Source organism: the organism of the source record quoted next, unplaced genomic scaffold, assembly GCF_019419815.1.
Source record: "Pyrus x bretschneideri cultivar Hongxiangsu unplaced genomic scaffold, Pyrus_bretschneideri_v1 Contig5, whole genome shotgun sequence".
Lineage (NCBI taxonomy): Eukaryota > Viridiplantae > Streptophyta > Magnoliopsida > Rosales > Rosaceae > Pyrus > Pyrus x bretschneideri.
Window position 1 is genome coordinate 9,291,905 of NW_025999787.1, and position 20,463 is coordinate 9,312,367.

Consider the following 20,463-nt stretch of genomic DNA (forward strand, 5'->3'; position numbering starts at 1 on the left):
ATGATGCTATCTACATACCTATTTTTACTTCTACACATCCCTTATTAAATTATGTTATTTAATTTTCTTTAATTCATTTAGTCTGACGGTCAGAAATTGAAAGAAGTGTGCGCGAAGTTAAAAATGACTTGTGGATAGTGCGCCCCCACTCAAATTTATATGACTTGGGTGAAATTTTGAAAGCAGCCATTCGGTTTAGTGCTTTGGGCAATCTCACCCGTTAGAGCCCAATAGGATTATTTTATTTTTGGAAAATAAAAGGGAGGTGAGCTAGTTTGCTGTGGGTTAAGTCCAGAACACAATACTGGGCCAAACCTAACTCAACTATTTTCGATCCACATGAAGCTTTTGCCACCACCGTCCGTTTTATATAGAAATTCTTTTAATCTAAATCCTATGTACTCTATCTAATTTCTCAACAGAAGAAAAAATGATTTTTTTTATAAAATAAACGACATTGTCTACACTAAGAAAATGGGTGAGTGGACTAAGCCTCATAATAGGTTAGTAACAATGTGGTTCAAATTCATCTTTGACAAGAATTAAACATAAAACCTCTTATTAAAAAAATTATTAGTTAATCCAATCTTCTTTTAATCCTAATACATATAAAGTCCCACCCATGAAATATGCTTCGATTGTTGGTGATATCTAAACCACATAACTACTACTCGACGTTTCACACTAGTAGTAAGGGTAGATCATCGTGATTCAAATTATCTATAGAAATGGTCAGTTGGCCAGAGTAGATGCATGGTTCAAAGCACAATCCGTACCGTATAAGTGATAGCACATATCTTGGGGGATGTCTGACATTTGACATTTTTTAGTATGCATTTTACTCTTACGCTTTTTTTTGAGTTGTGAGAGAAAACGAGGATGAAGTGTTTGCAACTTTGCATTCACTAGCCTCCTATATATAACATCTCAAAACTTGGTTTCCAAGATGTTTATGATATTGAAACCTCAATTGATATTAATTATCTGTTTAAAATATAGAGAAAATAATTTGTTTACTTACTCAAATTCAACCTTCAAAGATCAACTTATTTGATCTTTGGTATATACCTTCAAAGATCAATTGTTAAAAAGCTTGTTAGAAATTTGTATGAGAAATTTTCAACTTACGATTTTCTATCTTGTTTGGAAATTTTCAATTTCGAAACTTAAGTCTAGAAAATTAAGTGAAGAAAAGAGCAAAAGAAACAAGTTTCATTTTCTTTTGTTTCTAGTCTTTTTCGAAAAGAACATTCATGACAAAGCAATGACAATCCATATTTTCGAGAGCTCGAATACTATCACAGAAAAATATTCCCAAATACCTGGCTGAGAGAGAAGGAATTCTGGGTTTCTTTTTTATGTCCACATCCCGGGCTCGACTCCGTCATAGCACAATATTGTCCACTTTGGGCCCCGATCATGCCCCCAATCATGCTCTCACGATTTTGTTTCTGGGAACTCAGATGAGAACTTCCCAGGGGATCACCCATCTTGGGAATACTCTCGCCCGAACTCGCTTAACTTTAAAGTTTCGATGGAATCTAAAGCCAATGAGCTCATCATAGCACAATATTGTCCACTTTGGGCCTCGATCATGCCCCCGATCACGCTCTCACGATTTTGTTTCTGGAAACTCAGATGAGAACTTCCCAGGGGATCACCCATCCTGGGAATACTCTCGCCCGAACTCGCTTAACTTTGAAGTTTCGATGGAATCTGAAGCCAATGAGCTCCCAAAAGGTCTCGTGCTAGGTAGAGATGAGAATATACATATAAGGCATAGAAGATCCACTTCCTTGGGCGATGTGGGATCTAACAATCCACCCCCCTTAAGGGCCCGACGTCCTCGTCGACACACTTTTGGCCAGGGATTGGCTCTGATACAAAATTGTCACATCCCAGCCCGGGCCCTCACCACATCTTGGGCTCGACTCTGCCATAGCATGATATTATCCGCTTTGGGCCCCGACCACGCCCTCATGGTTTTGTTTCTGGGAACTCACACAAGAACTTCACAGGGGTCACCCATCCTAAGAATGCTCTCGCTTGAACTGGCTTAACTTCGAAGTTCCGATAGAATCCGAAGCCAATGAGCTCCCAAAAGGCCTCGTGGTAGGTAGAGATGGGAATATACATATAAGGCATAAAAGATTCACTCCCCTGGACGATGTGGGATCTAACATTCGCTGTGTCGAAACTCTTAGTAATGGCTGCAATTTAGCACGTATTAAGTCTTTGACTGTCCATTGTAATTTGGTATGTATTGGCCTGAAGACATGCCAATGTTGGAATTGGATATCTGATATTATGAACAGGTTCTTGCTAACATGTTTGGTGTGATCAGCACTATCTTTAGTGTTTTCTTTTATGGCCTTGAGTATATACAGTTGGGGATCTTCATGGAGACCTTGGCCAAACAAGATGTGCACTTGAGACGGCTGGTGTGTTGAGTCCTGATGGTGAAGACGTATGGACTGGTGGAGAAACGGTATACCTTTCATTGATATAGTTCGGAACACTTAAGGTTCTTGCAATTGTCTTCACCAGGCACATATTTTGTCGTTCTGTTGTGAAAGCTAGCAACTTTTGAAGAACGTGAGGATAACTTTGTTTTCTTTATTTGATTTAGGTATTGATTCAGCTTGGAGATATACTTGATCGAGGTGAAGATGAAATAGCGATTTTGTCGTTGCTGAGATCCTTGGATATACAGGCAAAAGCTGAAAGCGGAGCAGTTTTTCAGGTTTGTGTAGCAATCAGAATATCTTCATTGTTGGTATTGGATAAATGTATTTGATGGTTTAATTACACTGAATTTCCACCCTGATTTGATGGTAAAAGAATTAGTTTAGCCATTCCGATACAATGTTTTCATATCGATTGGTTTGAAAGATGAGAATCCATTATACGGCATTAATCATAAAAACTTCGTCTTCAATAAAAATATATTTTGATGTAATTTTGAGAATTGTGTATGTAGATTGTTTCCTAGTTAGTAATCTTGACGGTGTTCTCTGTGATGTTGGATGTCAATGGGAATCACCAGACTATCAATATGGAAGGGGAATTCCGATTCAGGGATGCTGGAGGATTTGATGAGTGTCTTGATTTCCTGGACTACTTGGATGACAACCGAGATGACTGGGAAGAAGCTTTTGTTGGCTGGGTTGGTGTCTCTAAAAGGATGAAGGAAGAGAGGAAAATGCCCCAAAATTATTGGGATCCATGCAATCTAGTGAGGGTACTGAAATCCACTGTTTCACTTACTATTCTTTTCCCGTCACTATTTCGTAATGTTTCTTCTGATAAAGTTTTCCGAATATTAGGACAGAAGCAAAAAGGTGTGATTGCCAGATCAATCCTTCTAAGGCCAGGAGGTCCACTGGCATGCGAGTTAGCACGTCATGCTGTTGTTCTTAAGGTTAATGACTGGGTCTTCTGTCACGGTGGTCTTGTTCCTCAACATGGTAAAATAGTACTACAATCTGAACAAAGCGGTTTTCTGGTGTCAATGGCTGTTCAATCTTTGAAGGAAGAAGCTTATATATTTCTGGTTTGCATCGCCTGACAGGAGTATTGATCCTTCTACAGTTGCATACGGAGTGGAGAGGATGAACAGGGAAGTATCTGACTGGATGAGAGGCCTTGTTGAGAGTGATGACAACCCACACTTCCCTTTCATCGCCACCAGGGGATATGACAGTGTAGTTTGGAACCGCTTGTACTCGAGAGATACATCAGATTTAGATGACCATCAGATTAACCAGGCATGTCAATGACAATGTTTTGGTTCCCTTTTCATATTCAGTTGTTTCAATACTCAGGGTAAAATAACTCGATTAGAAGTAAAAAGAACCGCCAGCAGATTTCATTGACTGCATTGGACAATATCTTGGAAATCCTTGGTTGTTTCGATATCATATAAATCGGTCCTCTTCTTCTAACGAGATTGGGGTTCAAGATTGAGTTCTTGTCCTCCTGAATGTTGTCTTATACTGACTTGTTTAAATCATCTTTCAGATAAATTATGTTCTTCAACAGACGCTACAAGCAGTTGGCGCCAAGGGAATGGTTGTGGGGCATACTCCTCAACCTACGGGAGCAAACTGGTATGACGCCAATCGTTCTTCTGTGCAATTTGGTTCTTGTGCTCCAAATGAAAGTACTTTTGTAGATTCAGTTCTTGAATTATGGACTTCTGTGCAGTGAGTACGATCGTAGCATATGGCGGATTGATGTTGGGATGTCCAGCGGAGTTCTTAATTCAAGACCCCAGGTAAACTTAAGTTCAGCTGCTTCGGTGCATTACTGTCAGATGCTAGTTTCTTGAATGCTTGTCGATTAGAAGCAAGAAGGATCCATCCAGTGAATTAATGGTTGTCGATTAGACGAGCAAACAAGTTGTTTTCCATGACTCAAATTGTTTGTACAGAAACAAGAGTCACTTCAACGTCGGTAAGGGAGACGCCTTTTTTTACCATATTAAGAGCAGAAGCAAAGTAGGAGAAGAATATTTACCATTTTTGGCTCAGATTCGTCATATTTACGGTGAAAATAATTTTGTTGCTGATAATTTGACTTATTTGGGTTTATCATGCAGTTTGGGTCCAGTTTTTTATAGCAAGCTCCTCCTACTTGTCATCAGTTGCTAGTTGGAGATATAGTTGGGGTCTCATGACCTCGTGATATTTTTATGTAATTTTTCTTTTTCTTTTGAACTTTTGCCCCATTTTCAACCAAAATAGCAAAAGAATAGAAAGAAAAGATGCCATTGTATCATATATTTATATATAATCCCACAAGAATCTTGAATTCTTACTTTAATCAAGTTGATTTGGCTTTACTAGCCATTCAATTTGATTAATTGTAATTGTAATTTTCATCTTTGATTAGTTTACTTTAAGATTTAGTTGAAGATTATGTAAAATTAAACTTTTCTTACTGTACAAGAGTTGGGAATTGTAATTGCAAATGTTAATCATTGGGTTGGTGTTTAAATTGAATTTTTTTTTGGTAACAGGGAAGAAAAAGTGAAAAGAAACACTAAAGAACAATTAGTCTAATTCTAGCAATACGTGAGCAGTCATCCAAAAGAGTATGAACTAAACAGAAAAGAGGCCCTGAATTCTCTTGAAAATCCTTCTCGATATTGTTGACATGGATACTTTTCAACACTACTATAGCTCATTAAATCATCTCGTTATTGTTATTTGTTTGAACATCATAAATATTCTAATAGCTCGATTTTAGGGAGGATTCGACCTTTTTTTGAACAAAAAAAATAAAATAAAAGATTCGAAATTGAGTGTACAAGAATGATCCCAATGCTCTATTCAACTCGGCTAAACTCATGTCAGATATTTTTTTTCGAATTTTATAATTAATTAATTAATTAATTATGAAAGATGAAATTTATAGTAATTTCTGATGACCAAACCAAGACACAAAAACTAAAAAGCAGTTGGACGGTATTTCTTGATTTTGATGGCCGCCTCCAACGTCCACCTTTGTAAACTCCGCTAACCTCAACACCCTCTGCGCACTATATCACTCAATCCGCCTACCCTTCCTTATATGCACACCTCCCACCACCCTCTTATCCTTCGCACCTCACTCGCCACCATGGCCGCCTCCATCGCCCTCCCGTCCTCCATTTCTCTCAACTCCTCATCCTTCTCGGGGATCCGGATTGGCGCCGGAGCCCAGCTCGGCGTCCGAAACTTCGGAAAATCTAGAGTTTCCATGGCCGCCTCCGTTGGATCGCAGACTCTGCAAAGCGACGCCTTGTTCGCCGACTACAAGCCCTCCTCTGCTTTCCTCTTCCCTGGCCAAGTGAGTTCGTTGCTCCGCCGCCATTTAATTTCTTTAACGTGAACAATGTCGTTACTTTACTGCTCAAATTTCCAGTCTAATTTACGAATTGGATCCAAAATTTGAATGCTAATTTGATATGAAAAGTTTGTAGTTAGGGATAATTTGTAATTTGGTTTAGTAACTGAATAGTTCAATTTTACTTCTTCTGCACAACTCAGAAGCTCAAAAGTGGTTATGGATCATAATACCTTTTAGTGCAGGGCTTTTCCAAGGCGTACTTGGAGTTTTAATATATACTTTGATATGTTTCTGCTAGAAGTACTTCCTCCCCGGACAGACCATGCGTGTTTGTTTGTTTGGGGTGTCATCATGCTATGGTGCTAGGGATAGAGACTTCTGATTCACCATGAAACTTAGTCATTCTGATTTAGGAATTGAATTCTAAATTTGAATGCTGGTTTGACATGAAAAGTTTGTAATTTGGGTTGTAATTGAATAGTTCAATTTTGCTTCTTCTAAACAAACAAAAGCGCTTTTGACACCGTTTTGCGGAGAACTCAAAAGCGCTTATGGGACATAGAAGTACTTCTAGTAAGCCCTTGGATTTTTGATAACTTTTTATACATGCTATTTATAAAAGCGCTTCTTACAAAAGAGCTTAGGACACTCCCAAACGAGCCCTATGTGTTTGGAATTTCATCATGTTATGGTGATAAAGATAGAGACTTTGAATTTTGGGTTGAGCTTCGTTCTGTTAATGTTGTACTGTTTTTGCAACTCAGGGTGCGCAAGCAGTTGGAATGGGAAAGGAAGCTCAAAGTGTTCCTGCTGCTGCAGAGTTATACAAGAAAGCGAACGATATTTTAGGGTAACTTTATAGTTTTAGTTTAGCTCTGAATCAGATATAATTACTTTCTTTCTGTTAACGAGAAGTCATTTTCATGAGTGATTTAATATCTAAGCTGTGTGCAGGTTTGATCTTTTGGATGTTTGTATCAATGGACCGAAAGAGAAGCTAGATTCAACTGTTATAAGCCAGGTATGTGCTGAGTTACTTGTTAGGTAGTTTAGTTCTACTGAAACAGGATTGTTTTATGCCATATATGTTTTGAATGTGCACATTATAGTCAATGGTTTTTGGGGTCAGGATGCAACATTTATGTTCTATGTTCGAGAATGAGGTTTTTTTTCTTCTTCTGATTGTCGTTGATAAGTATCTGCTAATTCTTTGCAGCCGGCTATTTACGTCACAAGTCTAGCTGCTGTTGAGTTACTACGTGCACGTGAAGGAGGTCAGCTGATCATTGATTCAGTTGATGTCACATGTGGCCTGAGTTTGGGAGAATATACTGCTCTCGCATTTGCTGAGTCGTTCAGGTGAGTCGTCAAACTGAGCTACATATGCTGGAATTGCAACTGTATCCACAGATGCATACCAAACAAAAAATTTGTTAACTTTTTGTGATCTCACTTCTGTTATGGCAGGAGCATGAAAGAGTTTATACATGAAATTAACTGTTATGCCACCTTTCCATGTTTGTAATATGAGGGAGAGGAAGCATCACTTTCGTTGTTCACCTAGTGCTTGGTTTAGGAAAGAAGAGTAATGTTAATGTAGTCGTGGTACTTGGCCACCTTCTTGTACTAATTTTTTTTGTTGACTTGATTCAATATGTAAGCTTTGAGGATGGGCTCAAGCTGGTCAAACTGAGAGGAGAAGCCATGCAGGTAAATTTTTGGTTGTGTGTCGATTCATACTCCTCGAGGGAATAGGTTCATAATTCCGTACACTAACATGCTCCCTATTGTACAATTTACTTCAGGCAGCTGCCGATGCTGCCAAAAGTGCCATGGTCAGTGTCATCGGGTTGGACTCAGACAAGGTTCAACAGTTGTGTGATGCGGCCAATGAAGAAGTTGATGAAGCTAACAAAGTTCAAATTGCAAATTATCTATGCACCGTAAGGACTTCAACTTCGCAACCCTGACTTGTTGATTGCATCTTAGTCGATTTTAATAAAAATTTTGACCGTGGCATGATTTTGTTGCGGTAGGGAAATTATGCTGTTTCTGGTGGTGTGAAGGGAATAGAAGCAGTAGAGGCCAAGGCAAAGTCATTCAAGGCCCGAATGACGGTACCATTCTTCATTTCCTACTTCGATGCAATTTCATTCTTCTCCTATTACCTAGTGATGACGAACGCACTTCTTCCCTTTTCCATTATGCTCAGGTGCGTTTAGCTGTTGCTGGCGCTTTCCACACTAGTTTTATGGAACCAGCCGTGTCAAGATTGGAAGCTAAGTTGGCAGAAACACAGATTAGGACACCAAGAATACCAGTTATCTCCAACGTTGACGCACAGCCACATTCAGATCCTGAGACAATTAAGAAGATATTGGCTCGTCAGGTAAGCTAGCTAGAACAGTCTCCTCCCTATCACGTCTCACGACCAAGATACTGATTAAGACCTAAACTCAAAATCACAGGTGACTTCTCCTGTTCAATGGGAAACAACCGTCAAGACCCTCCTCGGCAAGGGGCTGAAGAAGAGTTATGAATTGGGACCCGGAAAGGTACACAACACTACACAGAACACTAATAGAATTTCAGTTGATCTTCGTCGTAGCTAAAGTTGTACGGATCATGTATCAGGTTATAGCTGGTATTGTGAAGAGAATGGAGAGAAGTGCAGACATTGAGAACATTGCTGCTTGAGAAAGGCCATAATGCACCTTCTTCTCCAAGGGTATCCGATTACAATGTAATACGTTTGCTAATGGCGGCACCTGGCGGCTGTAGGCGGCAAATGGAGAGAACGGGGCAGATGAAGCGGCTTCAACGGCAAAACTTTGCCCGAATTTACTACTGTTTTAGAGTTTTGTAGAACTAATCAAAATTAGTAGTGCATAATAAGCTGGAAGAATTGGTTTTTCTCTTTTTTTGTAGATTGCCCCAGAATTATGTGAATTGCTGGATAGTAATGTTATTGAAATTACATTTTACATATAAGTCTGATTACACGCAAATCCAACAGATTTGAAAATTTGCAATCCACTCCAATCGGAGAAAACGAGATACAAAGATTAAACATTTTCACCTCCGGGACGAAGATTGCCCGAGCCCGCGAAGGCGGTCCATCCAGTTGTTCTCGGGGATCAGACCCGCCCAATGCGGAGGTGCTCCGGCGAAGGAAATTCCTCGCATGGCCTCCCTGACCCTCGTCGCGTTCTCCGCCGTAAGCGGCGCGTTTCTGCGATTCTCGTCTTCTCTGAAAGCCCTAATTATCTCCGAGTCGGAAGCGACCTCCTCCTCCACTTCTTCTGCTTCCGCTTCGTCATCGCTGCTGCTGTTCAAGCGATCATTGCGCCCGACGCCGTCGTTTAGCTGGAGAGACGAGATTCCTCCGTCGACCTGATTGACAGTGACGCCGTTGGAGTGCAGCTGGGAGTGGATCGGGACGGCGTCGTTTCCGATCTGGTCTTCGGAGTCTTCGGAGTCGACGGCGGAGACTGGCTGGTAGAACTCGGCGCCGGCTGCATCGCCGTCGTCGTCGTCGATGTTGGTGTCGGAATCGCTTCCGTTCTGGTAATCTGTGACTGAAATTACAATGCACATACCAATAATAATTGTAAAGAATAATCGACGAGTAGGGAAAATTAACAAGTGAAAAAAAAATAAAGGAGAAGTTTGTGGGAAATCCGAAACCTTGGATGACGTCAGGCGGAGCTGTGGCGTTCATCGTCGTTGTTCCAACTTCCAGCGGTCAAGAGAACCAAAAATGTGAGAAGAGAGAGCGTTTTGGGGGAAACAGACCGGAATATGTGCGAACCGGAAGTTGGAAGCGATATATATATATATATATAAAGAATAAATAAGGAAAAAAAGAATGCACCAGCCGGGAATCGAACCCGGGTCTGTACCGTGGCAGGGTACTATTCTACCACTAGACCACTGGTGCTTTGTTGGTACTTTAGAGGAAAAGACACTAAATTGCTTTCGGGTAATGCTCACACTCCCCTTTTAGCCTATTACACACTCCCTTGTCTTTTCCTATGTGATTGAATAAATCAAATAAAAACAGTGGCCAAAATAAAATAGAATTGTGTGAGAAGCTAAAAAAATATGTATTTATCATTTTACAAAATACTTTTGTTGGTTTATGACAACAAAATTTTTTTTTTTCATGACGTATATTTCACTGTCTAAACATCACAACATGCATCATTGTTTTCTTAATATACATTTAAACATTATATTTGCAGAAGAAAAAAAATCAGATGAGTATCATTTAATCATGTATATGTATGAAATAAATTAATAATTTTGATAGTAACTAATATTTATACGATCAAAAATACGTTAATTACAACAAAGTGAACAATAACGTGCAACTAAAAGATAGACACATGTATTATCCCAAGAAAAAGGTAAGTACTTTTCCACTTTGGATTTTAATTGAAGAGGTTTTTATGGATTTTAATTGAAGGATCTTACACCTTGCAATTCTACCATTTATGAGGATTGGAGGGATAAGATCATTGACGTCTAATCCATCTTCTACCTTGAATTATCTAATTCAGTTCAACCCTAGATGCCAAACAAGACCTGCGTGTATACTATACTTGATACTCTATATTTTTTTGTCTGTTGAAAAAGGTTGAAAAAGGTGGGGAAGATGCTTTCTTTGTGAGCAGCTACAATGGGGGAGTTCTTGCTATTGCTGATGGTGTTTCTGCGTATGGAGCTTATGTTGGCTTGCTTATCTACCCTATGACGTTTTACGATTCGAAAAAGAACAAGAAATCCAGGGAAATTTGGTTTAAGAAACTCCAAGGACACATAATTCATCTGTTGATTTCGGAAGTTCAGATCTTCTCATTTTTTTGGCTTGGCAGTTGCGCTGAACAGGATGTGGATCCTTCATTGTTCCCCAAAGAATTGATGGCCAACGTCTCAAATCTTGTGGGAGATGAGGAGGTAGTTTCTCTCAAAACCAAAGTACCACTTTCACTTTGTTAAGTAGATTTTCGAGCTTGTGCAAATTTCGTGTTTGCTAAGAAACACTATGCATGTCCTACATAGCAGCTGAACAACAATCCTCAGATTCTGATAGGAAAGGCACATGCTTATATAGTTGTACCTCCTCGACAGGTTCTGCTACGGTGTAAGTTCATCATTTCGATCAAGAAATCTTCGCTGTAGTTTGCCGCATTTGTTCAAGAGATTCTTACTTTAGCTTTCCTTTATCTAAGTAGAATTATTGCCGTGCTGGATAGGAATGGGACTCTGAAAATTACCAATTTCAGGGATTGCGGATTAAGGGTTATTCGTGAAGGTAACACCGGATGTTTTTCTTGTGCACAAGTGTTTATCAACTCTCGACTGCTTTATCTTCAAATGACATGCAAATGTGAATTGCAGGTAAAATTAATTTTTCCACATCTCCACAAGAACACTATTTCGATTGTCCATACCAACTTAGTTCGGAGATCGTTGGCCAAACGTACCATGATGCGATGGTATTTTACACCGATCTAACAGTACACGATTACTGTCAACATTTCTAGTCCAGCGTTCTAATTCGAATCAACTTCACACACACATACACAAATATCTTAGGGAGTTTTATATCTCCTCTGGCTGCTCTCCACATTGAAACATAACGGATCTACGAATTTCAAGTGCTGGTATGAAAACAGTCACTACTTCATAGTTGCATAGAGCCTACAACAAACGAATAAACAGATTTCCAAAACGTCTTGGATTCGCCATTTTTGTAAATCTAATTGCTTATACAATGACGAAAGATAAGGACCTCAATCTTCGATGTCATGACGGACCTAAGTCTTCTGTTGTGCAGGTGGAAAGCCGGATGCTGTCACTCTGATTGTTGGTCAGGTTGTTAGCTTCTGAAGCATTTTGGTGTCCTCCAAGAGATTGGAACTTCAAATACAAACATTCCCTTCTCCGGGTAGCCGTGATTTCACGTCGATTTTCATCTGTTTTTTTATGGTCTTGTAGCAGTGAGAGATCCACGGAAACTTACAGCAAGTGAAACATTTACACATTAAAATTGTGCTAGCACGACTTTTGTGTCAATATTTGTTTTGTTTGGAAATGCTTTTCGAATGGCTAGAAGCTTCAAACAATCCAAAGCACTTCTAATAACGCCTGACAAAAAGATGTAAAAGCATTTGTGGATTATTTAGTGTGTTCAAAGTGCTTTTCCGAGAAGCACTTGAATTTTTGAACAGAAAGTGTCTAGAAAAGTAGGACCGATATGGCCCTAACATGAAGCAGAAATCAACAACACGCGCCAAAATTATTTTCGAGAGATCGAATATAACTCAAAACTTTATGATTGATTGATTGATTCATACAACAACAAGAAACCCAATGATGAATAAGACTACAAAGGGTTTCGTTCATGTAACACAAACTCTTGAGGAATGAAAGAACAAAATATTTGATTTCTACGTTTATTCAAACAAAATCTGTGACCGGGAAAAAAATTATTAAAACAGACAACAATGCTGAAGTACAATTAATTTAACCTACACCAATGAATCCAACTCACCAGACTACCACTGCCCATTAACTAGACTGGAGTCAGGTATGAAAAAATTCCGATCGACTTTCTTACCCTGTTACTCATCCTTTGTGTGAAGCAACTCCGATTGTCCATTATACAGGCTACAGATGTATCGCTAATGAAACGGAAAAATCTCGTTTGTCTTTAGAGGTCTCTTCAGGTTACAGTGCCGCTGTTACTACTACCATTGAGATCTTGGAAGAAGGTTTTTGAGGCTTCATATGTAGACCAGCAGATGGCAGCAGCCGGGGCATGGAAAAGCATTCTCGGAGCCCACCCCCTCACCAGCCCTTTGTATCCATCCTTTCTCACTATTGTTCTGAAAACATCACTTATTGAACCACTTTTAAATCTGTCACATCCGCAAATACCCTGTACAACAAAATCCATGTTAAGAAAAGCAGAAAAGCTTCAGACAGGTTTGCATTCATACGAGTATTTAAACCTTCAATCAAATCATCCAACGCCTAGTAATATACCATCACAACTAAAGGTACGTGAATCATCGGAAGAATCAACTGATATAGTAATTCAATTACAACTACAGGCATATGAATCATCAGTTACCATAATTCCATTACAACTAAGGCCTATGATTTATCAGTCATTCGTTCCAATTCTTAATAGTATGTTGCCCAACCAGACCAACTAATCGTGATTGTGACGCAGAATCCCACTTTCAAGAGACCGCTTAAACAGGACTATACATAAAAAAGGATACAATCACTGAATAACATGAGAGAGCGCTTTAACCAATCGACTTTTGACAAGATTATTTGGTCTCTCTGCCCCATATTACCTCTTTACATGAGAAAGAGAAAAACACACTATGCAAGCACAAACATCCAGTCCACATAACAATAACCTAGGATTTCATCAGTAGACAAATTTTGCTAAAACCTACAAAACAGAACTACCACCTTATTGCTATGGAACATCGCTATTGGATGCTGGGAATCGAAAAGATCACACGGCTAAGTAATCAGTGTCTACATTTTCTTAGTAACTACAGGCTATCAATTATCGCCGAGCCTAGTACCGTGGGCTTGAAACTAGCAGGGAATTAAAGTGATTGATTGAATAATGAAACTAAAAGGTTATCAATTGCATCCGAATGTATGTAAATCAAACCAACAAGTGAATCTTAATATGGAAAGGCCAACAATTACCATACCTGACACTGTAATTGAGTTTTCACCACATCAAGCGGCGTAGTAACTACCGAAGCCAACCCCCCAGCGGCAGCACCAGCAGTGGCATGAACAATCAACCGCTCGTCGTCCGCATGCTCCGACGAAATCTCATTCAAAGCCCTCTTTGCCGCCTCATACGTCGCGAAATGCACCGCCGTGTACGGCGCATTCATCAGCACCGTCGTTCTGTACGACGCGTAAAACGCCCTAACCCCGTCTTCCCTGAACACCTTCCGCACACAATCCCACACCCCATTGTACGGGCTGTGCAAATTAGTCCCCAGCTGCAGCCTTTGCTTCACCATATCCATCGGGGTAAAAACGGCGTCGCTCGCCACCGTTGCAAACACGCCGGAAATTGCGTGGGCGCCCGGGTTGTTCGGGTTCCCGCCCGAGAAATACTTCTTGCACATCTCGTACATCGAGAAGTAGACGGCGTGCGCCGGTCCCGCGCCGAGGCCCATGGCTCCAATACCGCGGTATAGCGCAGCAGGTCCCTCGGACTTTAAAATTGACCCGAGGGCCTGCCGGACCCCGACGGACTTAATCGGGCACGACCCGAGAGCTTGCATATGGGTTTTAACGGTGTCGACCGGGAACATAGCCATGTGTTCGACCATGCCAGCAATCGAACCGGCGATCATGAACTGCCAGTAGTGTAGGCCGTCGTGGGGCGAGACAGTGGGGGTTGGGACGTAATCCTGCGGCTTCGAAACCGGGTGAAAGTCCGGGTTTTGGAACTTGGCGGTGGCGTCGGTGGCCATGGGGAGTGAGAAAGCGGCGGCCGGCGAGATGGGTCGTCGGAAAGTTTGGTTTTGGAAACGGGTTCGGGTCGGATTAGGATAAATTGATTGATTTGGTGTTGGGTTGGAGTGGATTGGGATTTTATCTCCATAAACTGGGGTATATCAAAGGAGAGAGGTTGAAGATTGCATCTTTCGGATTTAATAGTGTCTGAAAGAAAAAGGGCGGTGTGGGGTTACTGAGCCAACAACAACGAAAGGTAAGTTGGGATACAATATGAATTGGGAGATTTGGGTAATTAGGGTTCCAGAGAAATCGGTTGTTAGGGTTTTTTTTTTTTTTTTTTTTTCAGAATAAAAATGATTTTTCTCCCTATTTCGTGGAGAGTAATTAAGATTTTAAGAGATTATGTTTCTGATTTTAAGGCCTGCAGGAATGGGTAAATGGGGTGCTTTTCCCTTGTTATTATTTTAAGCCCATATCTGACTGGGTTCTGCCTCTTTCCTTGCCTATGGATGTTGGAGATTTTCCAGCTCACTTCAGTTTGTGAGAGTTTTACAGGACAGTGAGTTAGAAAATTTGTACATTAAGGCAACGAACACCATCTTGTATAGACGAGGAAGTTTAGTAGCAAAGGAGATTGTGCAGTTAAAAGTGGTTAACAACATTAATTCTTACACACACAGTTCTATACAAACAATGATATTAAATAAAGAATCCTCTTCTGTTTTCGAAAAACATAATGCCCATATGATATAATAAAATTCTTTATATATGCATACGAGATACCATAAGGGCCCAATATCTCAATATCAACTTTATCTAATGCTTTGGATGAGACTTTATATCCGAAACATAGGAACAAAATTATAATAAGATTGTTTTCAACCACATTAGAGTTGGGCTTTAGGTTAAGCCTCTTCGGGCTGGTTTGATATTGCTGTGCTTTGAAAAAAAGAGCTGTTTTTGTTGTGCTGTGAGAATAAGCAACTGTGAAATAAAGCAGCAGAATGTTTGATAAATTTTTTTGTAAAAGTGCTTTTGGAAAAAAAAAAAAAAAAGCAATATGATAATGTTTGGTAAACTTTTATGTAAAACAATTATGACTATGTGAAATGACCAAAAATGGTATAATGAAATGACAAAAAATGGTATAATATTATATTATTATTATGATATTTTATTTAATATTACTATTTTTATGTGAGGATTTTGTGTGGCCGTGAGGCCCACACCCCATTTCCCTTATCCTTGTGTCTTCATTTCCCTCTACACTCCTGAACTCTCTCGAAAACTGTCAGCTCTCTCTTTCTCTCTCTCTACACTCACTCCTCCACCAAGACAACCCTGCACACAAACCTTCGATCTCAAACCATCTCACCACCAAATTATCATCATCTCCACCTCTACGAATTTAACCCCAAGTTTGGGTTCCAGGAATCGTGTTTTGGGTGCTAGGGATAAGAAAATCTAAGAACTCAAATCCTTAAGCTCTCCGGCAAGAATCAGGACAAAATCAGTCCTTTCCCTATTTCCCCCCTCTCTCAGATTTCTCAATCCCGAAACAACAAAACAAACCCACCTCTTGGATCTCATCGCCCCTCCCTCCTCTACATATCCCTCCCCCACCATTCCCATTCCTCCTTCAGATCCCACCTCCCCATTTCCCCATTTCCCCATTCCCAATTCCCATATCTGTGCAGGAATCAAAACAAGGAGCTCACTCTGCTTTTGCTTTGCTTCACCGCACACTCTAATGACTTCCTTCACTGTCCCATGTCCTAAGACGTGCGCCGCCCCCGTTACCCGCCTCGATTCCTCCGCCCACCTCTTGGATCTCGTTGCCCCTCCCACCTCTACATATTCGGTGAAATAAGAATATCAACTATGAAAATTCGATCTTCAACTCAGCAAGAAGGAGAAACGGAGGAGGGTATTTTTTTAGATTGTGAAAGTTTCATTAAATTCTACTGTTCACCCGCCTCTTAAAAAAAAAAAAAAAAGCTGGTTTTGAGAAGCAGCAACTTTTCAACTTAAAATAACAGTGACTTTGAAAATAAGCAGAGTTAACAAACAAAAAAATTTTACTCTAGCTTTTTTTCATCCCTACTTTTTCTTTAAGCACCTCAATGTCAAATCAGGGTTTATTGCGTACTCTGGTTTTCTTTTTAAGAAAACAAATATGCGAGTTGTAAGACGTTCATTGATCCTTAAAAACTGTTTCTCATAATACAATCAACAATTAATTTAGAATCACCTTCAGCAGTGTTCTCTAAAGTTCTTCTACCATTCTTGAGAGAATCCTATCAGTCATCCTATATAGGAAGTGGCAATCCATGAAGTGATGTTGAATATTATTCCAAACAGCTAGAGCTATTTTACTTTTACTTCTTGTACTAAAAATAGAGCATGTATTAAGTGGAAGATAAACAAATTTGAATAAATTAAGATTTTTAACCATTGCACAAGCCTCATGTTTCAGAAGATTCCTAATTTTCTACTATATATGCTATTTACTGTTTGATAATGTCACATAAACCTCTTCTCTTTAGGGAAGCATATTATTTCCCTATTTTTTATAGTTAAGTCAGAAATTAAAAATTATTTTTCCAAAGCTTATTCCCTTCGTTTCTCAAAAATTTCCGTAGTTTATACAATTTCCGTTTTAAAACTTTATGGAGTTAACAAGGAAAATAAAACGAAACCATAGCATAAACTATCACTATCTGACGTGTAAGATTGAGCAATGAAGGCTTACCAATTGAGTTAGGGATTCGTAGTATAGTTATACTAATTACCTAATGGAGTGAATCTTAATTACCTATGCAAATTTAACTTTTAATTTTTCAGACCTCTCATGTACCGTCAAAGTTACGGTTAATCCTCTAAATCCTAGTAACTTTAGGATTCTATTCCCTGCTCTCCAAGCAACTTACCAAAACCCTAATCCTGTCAGTAATTCCTACAAGCATCAGGAGTTTTAAATCCTTAATCTGTAAGTAACTTACCAATATCCCTGTACTCGTCGGAACCTATAAGTACCCAAGTAACGATCCACTCACAAATCTCACGATCACTTGCTCAAACCAAAACAACTACAGGGAGAAGAAACAAACTGCGCTGGTTCTTGTCCGATCGAAACCACAAGAAAACAGACAACATTAATTCACTTGACTCAGTCTCTTCTGGTGTTACCTTAGCTATGGAGAATAATTCCCTTGTGCCGTTCGGCTTCCGCTTCAAACCCACCGATCAAGAGCTCGTGGGCCACTTTCTCTACAACTTTTTGGAGAACATACCGCTAGTGCCGCTGTATAACACCCTTATACATGGGTGCAACATCTTCGGCAACAAATCAGAACCCTCAGAGATTTGGGAAGCCTATGGAGGAACTCAACTTGCTGATGATCAACCAGCCTTGTATTTCTTTACCGAGCTCAAGAGGCTAAACCCTAAGGGTACCAACATCGATCGCAAGATGGGACGTGGAGGTACTTGGACTGGAAAAGCAGCCACCGTACGGGTTGAGGGGATAGTTGATGGGAGGCCTACCGACATTGGACTAAAAAGAACATTTCGGTACAAGAACGAAGGTTCGGACGACCACAAGAGGTGGCTGTTAGATGAATATAGTCATTTTGCTGGTCCTAGGAATAACAAGAGTAATTTTAGCTACGATTTTAATGTTGCACTTTGTCGGTTGAGGAGGAAGGAAGGGTCCAGAATTAACAAAAGAAAGTGTTCGACTTCATCATTATCAAAGGATCAACTGCCGAATTCGAAGAAGCAGCGCAGTACAAACAAAAAGATGAAAAAAGAAGATGATCAAGTGGTGTCAAAGGGTTCATCATCACAAAATATCAATGTGATTAATCTTGCTGAGGAGGAGGCACCACAAGGCAGTTCTTGTTTAAGTAGTGAGATCGTGGCCGTGAGAGAGATCAATAAGTTTACAGATGCAGATGATGTTGTTTATGATCATGATCTCCTTGATGAAACACTCACCGTCGATGAATTATTGCCTGTGCTAGAAGCTTCCGGGATCGTTTCTGGTGAAGCAGTAGAAGAGCAAGCTTTGAATCCAATTATGTTGGAGGAGTTCACTCCTGAAACCCAAGAACTGCCTCTGCCAGCAGCTGCTGTAGTTGCTGCAGATGGAGCCGTAGGACAGAAAGCTTGGGATCCAAGTTTGTTAGACGAATATTGGCTTGCTGAAACCCAACAAGAGCCTTTTCCGACTATGACTGGGATGTTTCCTTATTTAGAGGAAGCTTGCAATCCAAGTACCTTTGAGAACGTGGTCGACCAATCATTATTCGACATCAACTATTGGAATAATTCGTTTATGGATGATCAGTTCATGCCACCATAGTTTGATCGGCTTTAATTTCCTCTATTAGTATGTTTTGTGTTTCTTCAATTTCAATGATGAATTAACTTTGTTCGTTCTATAAGTTGAGTCTTAAGTCGTCATTCCTTTGCTTTACATGTTCACGATGTCCTTTTAATTTGCAAGTTCTTGTTGGCGGCTTAATTAATCATGTTTAGGAAACATAGCATTCACATTTTGAACACAAAAAATTTAAGCGTAAGCAGGTTAAGAGTTAATTTGCAGGAAATCAATTATTTATTCTTCAATTGAATCCAAGTCAGGTGCTAATTGTACTGAAATTCTTTCAACCCCATAAAATTGGAAACACCGCCATTGTCAAATTTCAGAATTCCTCTGCATAAGTAGAACGGGTGGAATGTAATATACAACAAACACAATGCGATTAGAGTGGCAACGGGAAAAAAATTATTTCTCTGAAGCCTGTAAGATTTAAACAATATTTCACACTTGCTTCCTACAATGTGCCGTCAGGCAAATATGACGATGACTCCTCTAAATTATTTGACCAAACAATAAGAACAATCATGCACTTGTTTGCTTCTCCTTTGTAGTAAGTCAATAAAATGTTTCTGCATAGCGGAGCTGAGCTGTAAGTACATTACCTCATCTCCACGTCCAAGGCCTGAGATAGCTTCTGCTGGGTGACTGATCATTATCTGCAGGTATAGTTGGTAATTGATCCCTTTGTCCCAGTTCAACACTACTGTGATCAGCAGATTTACGCTTCTATCTGATGCGATGAAACTAAATTGCTTTGTGCAATCATCATTTTACTTCTTGATTGCATCCATATACATTGTTATTATCTTTCCAGTATCATTTTGCTGATCAACTGCTGGATTACGAACTATAAAATCTGATGTTTCTTCCTGCAGGTGCGGTCATTCAAAGCTTGACCTTTATCTATTACGGCAGGTGTGGACAACCAGCAGAATACTTGGTGTACAGGTATAACTTTCTATTAGTCCGTAGCAGCAAGGGCATGTGTGCAGGGTCCAATTTCCCAGCAACATTCTCATCCTTCATGAAGTTCCACATGTAGTAGGTGTAGTTCTCGAGCGAACGAGTTCTTGGCATTCAACTTGGTCTTAACCTCCTCACTTTCAGCTTTGTACCTCTCTGCCTCCTGTACAATCTCTCATCCTCTTCCTTTTCTTAGCCTGAGTTTGTCATTGGGAATAGGTGTTTCTCAATCTCCTGTACCGCCAACTTTTCATGTCATGGAATCGACATTGTTAGAAGAGATTTTAAGTTCAAATTTCCTATACCATGGAAAAGAAAAAACGATACCACCAATGATGTTCGATAATGGGTGCAAATCGATGTTCTAAAATTTGTGGCTATTTATCGTACTGCTGAAAGCTGCTGAAAGCATTACACATTGTTACAAACATCGCATACAATAAGTGGCTATTTATCATACTGCTGAAAGCATTACACTTCCATTTAATGAAACCATGTAAAAGACAAGAAATTTTATTTAAACCCATTTAACCTCTTTCTACACGCAACTTAAATTTTAAATATGAAATGTCTTTATTATCCTATTGTATAATTACTATCATGTACAAGATGAAATTAATTATAAAAGTAAAATTTATCAATATACCCCCTCCCACCCCCCAAAATAATCAAACACTAACCATCACTAATCTTTCTTCGATGTTCTATTGGGACAAAAATCCTAAGATGCATTCATAGAAATAAAAACCTTTTTTTTTTTTTTT

The 20,463-nt window shown here is 39.7% G+C and overlaps 5 protein-coding genes, 1 non-coding gene and 1 pseudogene across 6 annotated transcripts; 4 read left to right on the plus strand and 3 right to left on the minus strand.

Annotated features, from left to right (window-relative positions):
- Positions 1 to 474: 474 nt before the first annotated feature.
- Positions 475 to 5,034, plus strand: LOC103949013 (shewanella-like protein phosphatase 1). The gene is made up of 10 exons (XM_048569344.1): positions 475 to 478; positions 2,388 to 2,488; positions 2,642 to 2,743; positions 3,029 to 3,241; positions 3,332 to 3,467; positions 3,592 to 3,767; positions 4,021 to 4,109; positions 4,207 to 4,276; positions 4,601 to 4,610; positions 5,021 to 5,034. The coding sequence occupies exons 1-10, from the start codon at positions 475 to 477 to the stop codon at positions 5,032 to 5,034; spliced, it is 915 nt and encodes a 304-aa protein (XP_048425301.1).
- A 500-nt stretch (positions 5,035 to 5,534) lies between these two features.
- Positions 5,535 to 8,816, plus strand: LOC103945733 (malonyl CoA-acyl carrier protein transacylase). The gene is made up of 10 exons (XM_009356330.3): positions 5,535 to 5,832; positions 6,597 to 6,682; positions 6,787 to 6,853; positions 7,049 to 7,191; positions 7,494 to 7,542; positions 7,638 to 7,775; positions 7,869 to 7,949; positions 8,045 to 8,221; positions 8,301 to 8,387; positions 8,467 to 8,816. Exons 1-10 carry the CDS (start codon positions 5,575 to 5,577, stop codon positions 8,527 to 8,529), a joined length of 1,149 nt encoding a protein of 382 aa, XP_009354605.1. The 5' UTR covers positions 5,535 to 5,574; the 3' UTR covers positions 8,530 to 8,816.
- A 38-nt stretch (positions 8,817 to 8,854) lies between these two features.
- On the minus strand, positions 8,855 to 9,660 carry LOC103945744. The gene is made up of 2 exons (XM_009356337.3): positions 9,520 to 9,660; positions 8,855 to 9,410 (listed from the first exon to the last, which is right to left on the minus strand). Exons 1-2 carry the CDS (start codon positions 9,551 to 9,553, stop codon positions 8,908 to 8,910), a joined length of 537 nt encoding a protein of 178 aa, XP_009354612.2. The 5' UTR covers positions 9,554 to 9,660; the 3' UTR covers positions 8,855 to 8,907.
- A 41-nt stretch (positions 9,661 to 9,701) lies between these two features.
- TRNAG-GCC lies at positions 9,702 to 9,772 on the minus strand. The gene has a single exon. It is a non-coding gene; the product is annotated as a tRNA-Gly (tRNA).
- A 448-nt stretch (positions 9,773 to 10,220) lies between these two features.
- LOC103945753 lies at positions 10,221 to 11,701 on the plus strand (annotated as a pseudogene).
- Positions 11,702 to 12,157: 456 nt separating this feature from the next.
- On the minus strand, positions 12,158 to 14,454 carry LOC103945759 (mitoferrin). The gene is made up of 2 exons (XM_009356354.3): positions 13,581 to 14,454; positions 12,158 to 12,778 (listed from the first exon to the last, which is right to left on the minus strand). The coding sequence occupies exons 1-2, from the start codon at positions 14,361 to 14,363 to the stop codon at positions 12,563 to 12,565; spliced, it is 999 nt and encodes a 332-aa protein (XP_009354629.2). The 5' UTR covers positions 14,364 to 14,454; the 3' UTR covers positions 12,158 to 12,562.
- A 3,091-nt stretch (positions 14,455 to 17,545) lies between these two features.
- On the plus strand, positions 17,546 to 18,715 carry LOC125470384 (NAC transcription factor 47-like). The gene has a single exon (XM_048569345.1). The coding sequence runs from the start codon at positions 17,546 to 17,548 to the stop codon at positions 18,713 to 18,715; it is 1,170 nt and encodes a 389-aa protein (XP_048425302.1).
- Positions 18,716 to 20,463: the final 1,748 nt, after the last annotated feature.